The sequence below is a fragment of the Halichoerus grypus genome, chromosome 10 (genome assembly GCF_964656455.1).
Source record: "Halichoerus grypus chromosome 10, mHalGry1.hap1.1, whole genome shotgun sequence".
Taxonomy (NCBI): Eukaryota; Metazoa; Chordata; class Mammalia; order Carnivora; family Phocidae; genus Halichoerus; species Halichoerus grypus.
In genome coordinates, this window is record NC_135721.1 from 105,310,053 (window position 1) to 105,325,469 (window position 15,417).

General features: G+C 37.3%; 1 protein-coding gene across 5 annotated transcripts in view; it reads right to left on the reverse strand.

The window, feature by feature from the left end:
* PLCB1 (phospholipase C beta 1) overlaps positions 1-15,417 on the reverse strand; it is a 663,588-nt gene that overhangs the window by 132,744 nt on the left and 515,427 nt on the right. For all 5 annotated transcript variants that reach the window (XR_013441954.1, XM_036122370.2, XM_036122371.2 and 2 more), the window contains exons 14-18: positions 14,689-14,866; positions 10,519-10,586; positions 8,560-8,656; positions 5,942-6,026; positions 4,158-4,282 (exon numbers count right to left, since the gene is read on the reverse strand). Coding sequence is in view for 4 of the 5 variants with exons in the window: in XM_036122370.2 (XP_035978263.1) it covers positions 4,158-4,282; positions 5,942-6,026; positions 8,560-8,656; positions 10,519-10,586; positions 14,689-14,866 (553 nt within the window). In the remaining variant the exon portion in view is untranslated. The remainder of the gene's footprint in view (positions 1-4,157; positions 4,283-5,941; positions 6,027-8,559; positions 8,657-10,518; positions 10,587-14,688; positions 14,867-15,417) is intronic.

Below are 15,417 nucleotides of genomic sequence, written 5' to 3' on the forward strand. Positions count from 1 at the left end.
CATATAATTACACATTGACTCCTTTCTAATGGACAAAACTTAACTGCCAAAGTTTTCCTAAGGCTCAGTCAGCGGTATGAAACGGATGTCCACACTAATTGCAATTGGTAAGGTTTTTTTAAAAAAAATTTAAAGTCATAGTGAATCTGGGAAGCTGTTCTAGGTTGTTCTAGATTGTCTGAATCATGACTCATCTCTGCTTAGGTGGATAATAGTGAAGTGACCGTAGAATTATTTCAGTTCCAAGTAACCAATCATTTTTAGAGCAGGGAAAATAAGTGAAATTTTATCTGTCAATTTATTAAGCTACGGTAACTATGATACCACCGTTGGACAAAGTACTAAAATAAGAAAATGACCGACTTATCACACTTGAAAAAATGGACACTAAAAGCCTAAAAAATTACAATAGCAAATCGTATGTTCTAAAAAATAACACACAACAAGGAAGTAGAGTTTATCCCAGGAACAAAAGGACAATTACATATTAGGAGATCTATTTACTCACAAAAGAAGAAATGAATATATGCTCATCCCAGCAAATTTCAAATAGACATTTAATAACATGGACATAAATTCCTAAAGCACTGTTAGTCAATTAGGACAGTTGCATAGAGTAGTCCCCGCTTCTCCATGGGAGATGTGTTCCAAGACCCCTCAGTGGATGTCTGAAACCACGGATAATACCAAACTCTACATATACTATGTTTTTGTCCTATACACACATAGCTATGATAAAGTTTTTAACTTATAAATTAGGCATGATAAGAGATTGACAACAACAACTAATAATCAAATAGAACAATTATAACAATATACTGTAATAAAGGTTTTGTGAATGTAGTCTCTCTCTCTCTTTCAAGATATCTTACTGTACTGCCCTCATCCTTTTTGTGATGATGTGAGGTGATGAAATGCCTACGGGATGAGATGAAGTGAAGTAAATGACGTAGGCATTGTGACATAGCATTCGGCTACTTTTGACCTTCTGACAATAAGTCAGAAGAAAGAGCATCTGCTTCTAGACCCCCGTTGACCATGGGTAACTGAAACCACAGAAAGTGAAGCCACAGGTAAGAAGGGCTATTGTACTCCTTTAGTGTGTGAAAGAGTATCTATCTCAGTCACAGGCAATATCTACTCAGTGAAATTCCTCTTAGTGTCAGGATGAAGAGAAAGCTGCCCACCCTTAATACTATTATTTAATATTGTTCTAGAATGGTCAGTCCAAAGCACTAGGAAGGGAAAAAACATAGATGTGATTAAATTGTTGTGAGTGTGTGTCTACCTGAAAAACCCAATAGAAGCTACTAGCAAAATGAGCTATTATGAGAGCTTGGGAGGATGATTATGAAACATTTGTTCATAAAATAAATATACAAATATCAATATCCAGGAACAATTTGCTAAAAATATAATGTTTAAAAAAAAAAAAAGTTTTCATCTAAAGAAACCAGACCACAGATGAAGATGTGTGATTTTGCTGAAGGATATAATGTAAGAAGTTTTAAGGTGAAGAGAAAAACATTCTTTCTGTGATAAGAAAACTAAAAATTAAAAGGTGTTGGTTTTCTTCAAATTTCCTCAAATTATAAATTTAATGTGATTTTAAACAAAATAATTTTTCCAGTGGGGAGAGGGAAACACAATATAACAAACTAATGTAAATTTAATGTGATTTTATTCAAAATCCCATTTCTTTCTCAGTGGGGGAGATGGAAATAATAATAAGTAAATTAAATTCATTTGGAATAGGAGTCCCACTGGCAATAGCAAGAAATGACTAAAAACTAATAGCCATGAAGGAGAATTTCCACTTCCAGGTATTAGACCATATTATTAAACATTACAATAATAACTGAGCTATTGGCTCCAGGAAGGCAGACAAATTTATTAATAGAGGAGAATATAACTGGAAGAAAATGGACCCAAATTAACCACACCAAAAAAGGCTGCATCTATTAAGCTGTAATTTCAGTTTAGTGTAAAAAGGATTTATCTCTTCCTGAGATTATGTATTACAATTAAATTTGGGTGGTTGAAAGGGTCAAATTCAAATAAAAAAGAAGCCATGAGAGAAACAGAAGTAATTATGGATCTAATCCTGGGATGGAGAGCCTGTAATAATAAAAATAAACCAAGACTCCATAAAATAAAACATTAATCAGCCCAATCTCATCTGTTTCACAAAATATGACAACAATGCCCATTATATAAAAAGTGCTGTTATAAGTGGACAGGAAAATTGACAATAGTCCTAAATATGCACTTCATAAAAGCAGAAATATAAAAATCAAAATCTATATTTAAAATGTTCAACCTCAATAATAATCAAAGAAATAAAATTAAAGCAACAATGAGATAATATTTTGTCTAGAATATTATTATTACTATTATTTAATGGTAATACTTAACCAAGATCTCAAATGAGAGGGAACACTTCATATCATACATTGCTGATGGAGGAGAAATCCAGTGTAACATTTTTTTTTTTTTGACTTGTTAAAGGTATAGATTTTTTCAAATCATTTAATTTTTTTTCATCATGATAAGTGTCCTCTTAATCCCCATCAACCTATTTCACCCATCCCCCCACATGTCTCCCCTCTGGTGACATCAGTTTGCTCTCTATGGTTAAGAGTCTGTTTCTTGGTTTGTCTCTCTCTCTCTCTTTTTTCTTTGCTCATTGGTTTTGTTTTTTAAATTCCACATATGAGTGAGATCATATGGCATTTGTCTTTCTCTGACTGATTTATATCACTTAGCATTATACTCTCTAGCTCCATTCATGTAGTTGCAAATGACAAGATTTCATTCTTTGTATGGTTGAATAATATTCCATTATATATATAATATATATATATACACACCACATCTTCTTTATCCTTTCATCTGTTGATGGATACTCGGGCTGCTTCCATAATTTGGCTACTGTAAATAATGCTGCAATAAACATAGGGCTGCATGTATCCCTTTGAATTAGTGTTTTTTTTATTTTTCGGGTAAATAACCAACATTTTTGTTGGACAATTTGGCATATTGCATGAAGGTTTTTAAAATGTTCACATCTTTTAACAGAGTAATTCTATTTTAGGAACTCTTCCAACATTAGGACATAGACTTGACAATTTATATTCAAGATGTTCTCCGAGCATTATAGTAGAAAAAAAATTCCCTAATGTCCAGTGATAGGAAATGGGTTTTAGTGAATTGTGAAATGTGCTTAATATACAGTTATTAAAATTCATGTTTTTGTATAGCACTTAAATATATATAAATATATACATACATATACATTTTTAAAAATTTTATTATGTTAATCACCATACATTACATCATTAGTTTTTGATGTAGTGTTCCATGATTCATTGTTTGCGTATAATACCCAGTGTTCCATTCAATACGTGCCCTCTTTGATACCCATCACCAGGCTAACCCATCCTCCCACCCCCCTCCCCACTAGAACCCTCAGTTTGTTTCTCAGAGTCCATAGTTTCTCATGGTTCGTCTCCCCCTCTGATTTCCCCCCTTCATTTTTCCCTTCCTACTATCTTTTTTTTTATACATTTTTAAACAAGGAATTAAATTTAAAAGCCTGTATATACATAACCAAAAAACCTTATAGATTACAAAGCCAAAAAGTTAACTGTGTTGACTTTCTGAATGGTAGTGTTCCTGGCAGTTTTATTTTTTTCTTTACACTTTTCTGAATTTTCCAAATTTTCTACAATATATACATATTAATTTTTTAATTTTTTTAAAAGATTTTATTTATTTATTTGAGAGGGAGAGAGAAAGTGGGCAAGAATGCAAGAGCAGGGGGAAGGAGAAGAAGACTCCCCGCTGAGCAGGGAGCCCAACACAGGGTTTGATCCCAGGACCCTGAGACCATGACCTGAGCTGAAGGCAGACGCTTAACCAGCTGAGCCACCCAGATGCCCCTCTACATATTGCTTTAAATAGCATAAAAATTTTTCTTTGCAAATAATGCAAAACCACTAGAAACAAAGACTTGTTTATAAACTATTAAAGACAGTTTTCTCTGTTTTCAAAGGTTACCTTTTTTTTGTATGAAATTCACTGAAATTTGTTTCTTTTTTCGTCTGGAAATGTGGCTTTATAACAGAACGGAAATGAACTTTAACTGTGCTACTTACCCACAGTTTGAAAATTAAGTGCAACCATTTGGCAACCCGCATTCCAGAAGAGCTGAGGCATGTAGTTAGATGAATCCACACGGGTTCCTTTTGGATATATCCTGCTAAGCTGCATTTTGTTATATCTGGACCATCATGTTAAGTAGTGAATACAATTATAAAAATAATTAACCAATACTATTAACTGAGAGGCCACCTTCCTTCCTTCTCCATTGGAAAATGAACTAACTGTTGATGATCTCATTGGGCTAGTCGATGAAAAAGGTCAAAAACTTCCTGAACACACAGAATAAATGTGCTTTTATAATAGAAATGTATTATCACCTTTGCAGAGCCTAGTGGGTAAAAACTAATGGGGTAGCAAAAATGACCGAGTCAAAGTCAGTGTGATTTTGTGGAGATTATTAAGGACAGGCTTCACGATGAAGGACACATGAGGAAGCTCAAGCGTGTCTAAGTATGTGAGAGCGTGATATTGTCTTTGGCAGAAAGCTAATGTGAACTGCATGGCTATTTTTGAAGTGCTCTCTGCTCATTTTTTAACCTTCTCTGAGAATGCTGTTTGCCAAGACTGTGGTACTCTTTATGATGGATAACAAGGTAAATAGAGCACAGAAGGTGCTGACCTTGTTTTGTATTTGAGTTCCTCCTGCCATCAGTTTTCGATCCTGAGAACCATTAGCTCTTGATTACTACGTAGCTATTAAACAATGCTATGTCTTTAAAACCTAGCCGACTCTTCCTATTACCAAATTTGGCATAGGTTGGCTAAGGTTGTGAGCTTGGGCAGGGGAACAAGTTACCTCGCTCTGTGTGTTGGTTTCCCTCCTTAATAGATTGAACAATCCCTACATTCTAGGCCTATTGTGAGGGTTCAAAGAGACAAGACAGCGAATGGAAAGTCTATCCAAGAGGCAACACTTAAGAGTGTGACTTTGTGTATGGAGTTTTACATTTGTTCCCTCTCCTGTTGTGGATGAGTTCTAAGGGTGACTTTATTTTTATTCTGGGACTTGCTTCATGAAATTGGGCTGTTTGAGGCATTTACTATTTATTACTTTCATGAAAAAAATTTAAAGACTTGTTTCATTTTTGATTTATGGATAAAAATTGTAAGTTTTTGTTGTCAGGACTATCAACAAAGCCATTATTGGTAATATATATTTATATTCTTCTTTTTTAAGTTTTTTTTTTTTTTTTTGTAATCTCTACACCCAACGTGGGGTTGGAACTCATGACCCCGAGATCAAGGGTCACATGCTCCTTTGACTGAGCCAGCCAGGCGTCCCAAAATTTATATTCTTATCATCATCCCAACTATCTTCTGATTGGACACCTATTACATGTAAGGATGTGACATGCCAAGAAAGTTTATATTTACATATATATATATTCTGTCTTACATATAGTCTATCTTACATATGTATAAAGTATATACACACATTTTACTAATGTTGTCCCTAACCCAAAAGGTTAGCCGTAAAGCTGGTATCACAGTTTCTGTTTTACAGATGAGGAAATTCAGAAAGATTAAGCAAATTGCCACATGAGAAAGGGCTTGATGGTGTGAAAATCACCTTGATTTTTAGCTTCCTTTACTGCAGAGACCAGTGTAAGTCCACCCTCCTCAGCCTCGCCTATGAAACCTGAAACTGTTTCTCACACCCACGTGACAGTCAGAAGCCATTTCATGCATCTTTCTCCTTATTCAAGACAAAAATCAAACAAATGGCATGTGGCTTCAACTGGGTCACTTCAGCCGTCAATCGTCAAATCAAGGATACTCTACAAATTCCACTGGAGACTTCGTCAGTTGCTCGAGGCCTTTGGTTTCCACGAAGGAAGACATTTCAAAACTTCTGTTTCTTTCTGAGTTCATGACAAGAAAAACAGAAGTAAAATGTAATGGTATAAATTATAACATGTAAGAAGTAGGCGCATGTTCAGTGAAGTTAGGGCAATGAATCCCCATCGTAACTTTATAAATGTATTTCTTTCAGTGAACCATTTACCTGTACCCAAAGTTGAGTCTTCTAGGAAGCTGTCTCTTCTAATTCTTACTACCTGAGTCAGCTATGCTTATGGCCTTGTATTAGGATGGGGAAATGAATTTTAGATGTGGTAAATGAAAGCTGTTTTGTTAAAAGAAAAGGAGCCCTAGGGGAATCTTTTGTTCTAAATCCATTCAGATTGGTGTCTCTGACTCTCTCTTTGATTCTCGCATTGTCATTGCCTCAGTTTGTATGCACCCCTTCAGTTCAAACAGCTAACGTGACATTAAGATCAGGGTATTTCAAAGCAGAAGAATCCTTGGAAATTTTCCAGTCTGATGGCCTCATTTTCAGATTAGATAAGAGAGGCCTGAGAGATGAATGCGCTAGAGGTCTCAATAGAATACAGGAGCAACATTTTTAAAGTGGAATCCAAACTTCCCATTAGAATGGAAGAAATAAAACAAAGTTATCTTAGTCTGTAAAGACTAAGAGTCCAACAGCTTCTCTGTCCTCCTCCCAGCTAAAAACCAAAGTGTCACACACAGTACTGAGGCAAGTGTGGTTAGAAAGCTCTCAGGGTATTTTTTTTTTTAATTTATGTTTATTTTGTTTTAAGATTTTATTTATTTGAGAGAGAGAGAAAGTGTGGGGGCAAGTGGGGGGAGGGGCAGAGGGAGAGACTCTGAAGCAGACTCTGGGCTGAGTGTAGAGCTGGATTTGGGGCTCGATCCCAGGACCCTGAGATCATGACCTGAGCTGAAACCAAGAGTCTGATGCTCAACTGAATGAGCCAGCAAGGCACCTCGACAGTTCTCAGTTTTTATTTATTTATTTAAAAAAATTTTTTTTAAGATTTTATTTATTTCTTTCAGAGAGAGAGTGAGCAGAAGAGAGAGAGAGCATAAGCAGGGGAAGGAGTAGAGGGAGAGGGAGAAGCAGACTCCCCACTGAGCAGGGAGCCTGATGTGGGGCTCCATTCCAGGACTCTGGGATCATGACCTGAGCCAAAGGGAGACGCTTAGCCCCTTAACCTACTGAGCCACCAGGTGCCCCCAGCTCTCAGTTTTTAAACAGAGTTATTACCTTTGAGTCATTTTCCCCTCTTTGATGCCCACTTCCCATAATTAAAGCCTCATTTTTCTTCCTAAGTCATTCCTAGACTCTTTTATCCATCTCCTTACCTTCCCCCAATTTAATCAACTCTACAGGAAACCCTTACTTCTCTTATTTTGGTCCATCAGAAACCTATTTTCATATGACTAGTTATTTAAGCAAGACTGCCAATTAAAATTCAGTCCATTTAGTAGGTGCTTTTGTAATGTATGTTCAGTGAAACACAAGGACAAAAGTACTTGTTTGTCAATCTTTGGCCCATGCTGTTGTTACCAGGTTCTGAAAGATTATCAATGCATCAGTTCCTTCTCAACTTGGCTACTTGTCTAGGAACTTTTGACTCATGAATTAGGAAAACTCATTTTACAGCCAATGAAAGTTATAGAAATATAAAAATAACTACTTTAGGACATTTCAAACTGAACAACTTGCAGTAAGATGCATCAGTACTTGTAAAAATAAAAAAAATGTTGAAATATTTATAGATAAACTGTATTGAAAGTTAAATTCCTCATTGTAGAGATTTAGATACTATATACTACAAAGTTAAGGCTCTTTGGGTAAAATTATACACTTATACGTAAGTGTGTTACGTAGAAGCTTAGATTTTGATGTATTTATAAAACTATGCTTTATCAGAGCCTGCTATATTTAAGCAAAAATTCAGCCTTTAAGAGCACACTCATAAAAGCAGCTAAAATGTCCCAAGGATTCTCTTCATAGCATCTTACATTTCATCAAAAAAAGGGCAATTTCATAAAAGGGCTCTTTTCTTTAGGTGGGGGAAAGATGCTATTTTTTTCTTTGCATCCGGTATGGATGTGTACTTGGATGAAGGGAGAACAAAAAATGATGTGAAGTTAATGTTATCAAACAGGCTGGACAAACAGAATGTGGGTGAACTGACTGATTGTGTTCTATTTCTAGTCATCAGGGCTAACCACTTCTCTGGCCGCTCCCCTTCTGGGGGATGGGTAAATAGTTTATTTCAATACTGTCCCTTATCTAATGGAAGGAACGCATTATGTTGTTGAACAAAAACAACTGTGAAACTCTCAATTAGCTGTACTCTAGTGTCTTTCAGATAACCGTGGATGGCCTACAGCCCTATTAAGAATTCTGGGGAAACATCGTAGAATAAACTTCTCACATGGTTATGATCGTCCACCCAGGCATATATTCAAGAATTTCCAGAAGAGTTCTGTTAAGGGTAATATTCTTTGTTCTAACGACCTTGTATTGAAAGGATACTCATTCTAGGCTACATTAGGGGTTCTTCTCCAGGGAAAACTTACTTTTTGAAGTTTCAAATGACTCAAACTTGACTGGCTGAATATAGTTCACCAGGTTAGACATCTCTTCGGTGGCCATGGCCTCGCTCCCCGCAGTCCCCTGGAAGCAGAATTAAAAGGAACATTCCCAGAGTCAGCATTACCTTCCCAAGGGTTATTTTTCCCAGGGCAAAGATGCAGGGACCCACGAGAGAGAACATCATCCCTCCTCTTCTGAAAATTATTGCCAATAGAAAGTTCATCACAGGAGAAAATTTGCTCATAAGTTAGGCAAGTGTGGGGTGGTAAGAGGGAGGTTTAGGGACAGGTCCCAGTGTGCCCCCCCCCCCGGCACTGGCCTCCAGAATAAGAATCTCCATTTTACTGAGGTGATTCAATGCACATTACAATCTGAGAAGCACTGAGCCCTATTTCACCTGCCATAGCATAAATTCCTTAGCTGATGTCTAAGGTTAATACATTAAGAAATCAATAATTCTCTGTACAATATGAAAATTAGTATGTAGGTAACTGCCAGTGAACCAAAAAAAAAAAAAAGTTTTTTAAAAAAAGTTGCCTTGTGGAAATAGGTTGGGGTGGGTGAACAGCTATTGCTTTTCTTTACAAACATTCATCTCTCCCTGCCTTCTTGGTTCCTGGGTGCCTAGTAGGCAAGCAAACAATTCAGGGTAGGGGTCAGTAGCTCAGGTTCTGGAGCCAGATGGCCTAATTTCAAATCCCAAACTCACCACTTAGAAGCTGTGCAGTCTTGGGCAAGTTACTTAACTGCTCTGTGCCTCAGTTTTCTCACCCATTAAATTAGAATAAAATCTGTCGTGATAGCATCTAGAGTTTTGGGGATTATTAAATGAGTTAGTTGATGTGAAAGAGCTCAGAAAAGTACCTGGCACATAGTAAAACCTCATGTTGCTTTAGCTATGATTAGCTATTACATATCACTTTGATAAAGTTTTTATGCAGTATTGACATGGACAGACCTCTGTAGACTGATCTAATATTTTCTCCCATTCTCAGAAGACAGAATGCATGGAGACATGATTTCTTTTTAAAATTTCTGTAGCAATATTTAGGTTAAATGTGAATTGGGAAATATACATTTGCAAATGGACCATTCAATTAGTAAGACAATTCTAAATGATCAAGAATCAGTCATAAATATTATGTGCAATTGAAGTAATTATCAGGCAGAACTACTTTACCAAGCATATTAATAGTTTTCCTCCTGGACATTGACTTGAAATTTAGTGGAGGAACATAGTTAATCAAAACTTTAGACTACATGAAAGGAAGTAAGTACCAGAGGAAGAACATCATGTAAGAATAGCTTATCATTCATTATTTATCCCTGAGAAAGATGCTTTCCAATATATTGGAAAGAAGATTCAGTATAAACTTTTGGACCAAGACCTTGCTACAACAAAATTTTAAAATTCTAATTGACCTATTCCAGATTCACTTCTAGATTCTGTGCAAATAATATCTCTGAGCTGATGAGATTCTTTGGGATGTTCGAGCTTACATCAATAAGGATCTCTAGTGGTTCCAAAGCTACAATAATAGAATGAATGTCACATTTCTGAACATTTCTCCCAAATCCCATGTCTTCTCTGGATTTGGGGCCATTTGACAATCCATTCAATTGCCTCAAAAATTGAAGCAGGTGGTTGGATGTCACGAATTGAATTTTTGCATTCACCCTCCAGATACCCCATTTGATGGAAGGCAGTCTCAGCAGCATTGTTCATTATAGAGAGCTTTGCTCAATGCCATGCTAACTCCTTTAGAGACCCCAGCATGCATTTTCATTTTCCAACAGGGTAACCGAAAGTTTTAAAGTGAACTATGACTCTTTTGACCACTAGATGGCAGAAGGTGACCATGGACTGTATCCAAATGAGCCTTCCGGGTGGGCAAATTAGGGGAAGCGTCTCTGTGACCCGAAGTCAGTCCCTAGATACCTACCTCATCCATTGAAGATTTTTTACAGTCATCATCATCATCGTCGTCGTCACTCTCGGTATCAGCTTCCCCTGTGGAATTTTAATAAAAGATCATGAGGTAACAGGTTTGAAGGTTTGAAGCACGTGCTAACAGGTGCATTGCCAAAAATTTCCTTGGGTATTGGCCTTTCATGATTTTAAAATTATTCCTTTGGATATTTAAATTTTATTAATTATATAGATAATTATACTGAGATTTTGAATATGGATTTTTTTCTCAAGTTTCATTTGCGAATACATTTGAAATGCCCACCTTCTATTGAAAATGCTTAACAATTTTATCTGTATGTTTAAAAAAATATATGGCATCATCTACAGTTAGCTATGGTACACACATCCTATATTGATGTGTACATTGTCTCTCAGTGTCTCTATGACCCTAAAAGGGATAAACTATCCTGTCCCACTTTTCCCTCTTTTTCTGAGCCCTGACTCTTCCATGCGATGTTTGGCCAGTGCTCAGTGACTTTGTGGCCACTTTTCCAAGGCCATAGGGGACCTCACAGTGAAGGCCAAGGACAAGAGCTAGGACAGAAAGGGTGGGGCTGTGGCAGCATACCTAACTACACAAAGACTGTAAGCTAACTATTGTACCCTATGATTTGCCTGCAGGCTTATTTAATGGATGCATTGTCCTCTAAGCAATGCACGTATCTTAGAAAATGGCTACGTCCCATTTTAAAAAGCAGGATAAAATGCATGAACCCTTAACATAATGATGCATGGAAATCTACTTCAATCAAACATAATTCAGCCTCATCTTTAGCCAATACACAGTCATTTCAATGGATTCTTTTTCCTCTCTGAAGATTTGGTGGTTGATTCTGCTACTTTAAATATTCATACAGCATGAGGTATTAAATTCTGCCACAGCTCTGGGCCTCAGTCAGACCCAATGATATCAGTTACGGAAAAAGATTTTCAAGTTAAATACTACAGAAAGCATTATTTGATTTGACTACTATCTTTTGGCATTCACATGGGGCAATAATAGGATGAGCCCAGTAGATGGCAATATTAGCTCAACAATGAGGCAACTTGCATGTGCAAGGCCCTCCCCCTCAAACCTTCTGAAAGTTAGCCGCCCCGTTTAATCTATATAAATGACACAATGTCCACAGCATGTCTTCGAAGAAGCTTATACATATTTTCATTTGGCTGACTAAGTTCAATCAATTACTCAATGACAGCAGTGGGCAAAGTATTTATGAAATATCTTTAGAGGGAAAAGATTTCTGGGACCAACAAATCATTATTTATGGCTTGTTTATTAAAAGAAAGCACATACAGCCACTTTATGATGCTGATATTGTGTTAGTTAATAAGATGAATCCATTATATTTTGGTTAGAAAACATATTTATATAGAGACATGTTCTTTTAGGAAGTTGGCACTCAAGTTTTTTTAATAATCAAATGTGTTGCTCCAAGTTCTTTTAACCAGTTTTTGCTTTTTAATTAGAGAGGGGATTCTTTTTATAGAGCAATTTAAAAGTTTCTTTGGCAAAACCATTTACACAATGCTTTACAGGACCTAACAACACACCAATCATTTCAAATACTCTATCAGGTCATTCTTTGGTGTATCGGGGGAAAGAAAGAACTTGTCTTCCATGACTCTATGAGCAGACCCTGGTTTCTCCCTTATAAGTCTTTGGCGGGACCTTGGAGGCATCTTAAGACCCTAAAACCTTGCACCATAAAAAAAAAAAAAATCTACTTTATCCTAGTTCTTTAAGACAAGTGTACTGACAAAGGGCTGAATCCTGGAAAAGGCTCCTGGCCAACAGGGGCCATGATAAATAAATTAGTTTTGAAATAAGAACCATTGCATGTTTTTCGAGTTACTTGAGTTCCCATTACCGGAGACCATCTACAAACCAAATGGTAAATTAGCAGTGCTCATTATTCAAGAGCCTACCTACCTATTTAAATGTCCAAAATTTTCCATTGAGAGAAAAATTGCACAACAGACCATGGGGCTAGCTTAGGAAATCTACTGAATTACTAACAGACTGCTGCTTTTTCTTTGTATTAAGCAATAATGTTCACCGCCTATAAAAATCGTTATTTGTGTTATGCATCCAGTTAATAAGAGGGACAGAACTGATAGGGAGAATGGCACACAGGAAAAAAGTTTCTCCATGCAAAGGAAGACCTGCTTTCCTCCCTGGATTCAAGAGGTTCAAGAATTATGCTAGGTAGCCTCTTAATAATATTTCCTCCAAACCTTCAAAAGAACATTCATACTGAGAACACAACTGTTTTTGAGAAGAGATTCGGAATTGCGTAATAATGTTTGAAATACACATTCAAAAACTATCCCCCCATAAAACCTTTCAAAGAATTGTATAATATCTGTTGATAAGGATTTTTATCTAACCCATAAAAGATATTGGCCATTGAGATGGAAAAATTAAAAAAAAAAAGATAAATCAGTGTCTTGGTCTACCCCCCCACTGTCCTAGAGTTTATATTTTAATTTAAAAAATTATTCTGAAGTCTTTTAATTGACATATGATAGGTATATAGAGAAGTATACATACTTGTACGTGTATAGAGTGATGAATTTTCACTGACTACGCAGACCTTAGTAACTGTTACTGAGATCAAGAAACAAAATAAAACCAGTGTCCAGAGGCCTCCTCGGATCCCCTTCCAGCCACTTCTTCAAGGGTCACCATTTCCTGACTTCTAACTGCATAGGCTCATTCTGCCTGTTTTTGTACTTTATATGAATGGAATCAATACAGCGGATACTTTTTTGTATTTGATTTCTTTTACTCAACATTATGTTTCTGAGATGTAGCCCTATTCTTGTGTGCAAAGGTAGATCGTTATTGTTGCATATTATTCCACAGTGTGAATATACTACAACCTCTTTATCTGTGATGACATTTGGTTGGTTTCCAGTTTTTAGCTGTTGTGAGTAGCGTTGTGTTAAGCAATTCCTTGCATCTCTCTTGATGACTGTCTATAAACATTTTTGTCCGGTATATGCCTAGGAGGGGACTCCCTGGGGCAGAGGGTGTGCATATGTTCAGTTTTTGTAAATACTGCCAGTTTTCCAAAGTGTTCCAATGTCAGTTAAACTTTTCGTTGAAGAACTTCCTAGATTCAAGCTTCAAGCTTCCTCCCCTTATTCACCCTCCAATCAGGAGAGCTTCCTAATGCCCTTTCCAGAATGCCAAGATTCTGATTAAAGCTAGAAGAGAAATTAGACTAAATGACAAGCAATTCAAAGGAAATGGGGTGACCACTTGGAATTCTTTTCTCATCAACCACAAAAATCTATTTCAACTTAAACCTAAAAGGAAAATTAATGATATTAAGCATCACCTAGGAGCTTTGACAGATAATTCAAGTAACTTTACCTTTTTACATTTTAAAAGAGATCTATAAAATATGGGTAAGTGGAATTGCCCAGAACTCTTCAGCATATCATCAATGAGAATATATCCAGTGAATGTCTGGTGCCCAGACCTAAGTGAATGTTAAGGGATCACTGTCCTTGAAAAGTTTAAAATCATGGGGTCAGTTTGAAGATGATTTGGTCAATGTGCTAGACAGAATCATGGCTCTCCCAAATGACCACGTCCTGGGAATATGTCTTGTGTCCTGTGAATATACGGTGAGAGGACTTTGCAGATAGATTAAGGAACTGAGATGGGGGAGATTATCTTGGATTATCCAAAAGGGTCCAGTGTAATGGTGTGAGTTCCTAAAAGGAAAGGACCTTTCTTGGCTGTGGTCAGAGGACGGTACAATGCCAGAATTGAGACGGGGCATTGCTGGCTTGACACTGAGGAAGGAGCCATAAATCAACAAATGTGGGTGGCCTCTGGAAGCTGGAACCAGCAAGGAATAGGATTCCCTAGGGCCTCCAGAAAGGAAAGCCGCCCCACTGACACTGAGAGTTTAGCCTCGTGAGACCCACGTGGGCCTCCCTACGTACAGAACTGGAGATAATACGTGTGCATAGTTTTAACAAAGCCACCCAGTTGGTAGCAGAAATAGAAAAACCAGCGCAGTTTTAAAGCGTGTCCAAATATGAATGTTCAATGTCCTTCTACGTTAAGTCAGCGCTTCTAAAACCCATGCGGCACAGGGAACAAGAGTCCCTAACCCCTTACCAGCTCCTGGAGATGAGGACTCGAACACGCTGGAGGAGTCGCTGTACGTGTTGGAAGCTTGTTCTGAGAGCTTCTTTTTGCCACTTCCTTCTGACGACTTGTGCGATTTCTTCTTATTTTTCACCAAAATTTTGTACATTAAGTCCATCGGGCTTGGAAGAGGAACTCCAGATTCCAGCTAATGGAAAAGAAAAGCGCTTTCTGTAAAAATATCGCACCGTTAGGGGTGCCCTGGCCGGCTCGGTCGGCAGAGGGTGTGACTCAGGATCTCGGGGTGGTGAGTTTGAGCCCCGCGTTGGGGGTAGAGATGACTTACAAATAAAATCTTAAAAAAAAATATTGCCCCTTTCTTTCAGCTTCCCTCCCCAAGGCGCCAGGACGGTGTTGGACACCAAGAGCTTCTAGATTATTCATTACTACCTTCAGTACAGTCCAGTAAACTCTTCTAAGTGTGTCTTGCTGTTTCGCAGTTCTTTATTTTTTCACATGAAAGGCATATTTTAATTATTGAACTCTTTTTTTTTTTTTTCATAACAAAATCCCCATGAATAAGACCATCGAAATGTACTGGGAGATTTGCTAATCCAAAGGTTCAGGACTTTGCTGTGGACCGTAAATCCAACCATTTTGGGTTAGGACAGATAGGAAGGCCCTGCCTTGGATTTTCAAAGGAGGGAGGCCAGTTAGTGTGGCGTCTGTCAGGAAGGGTTGGTAAAGATGGGCAGGAGC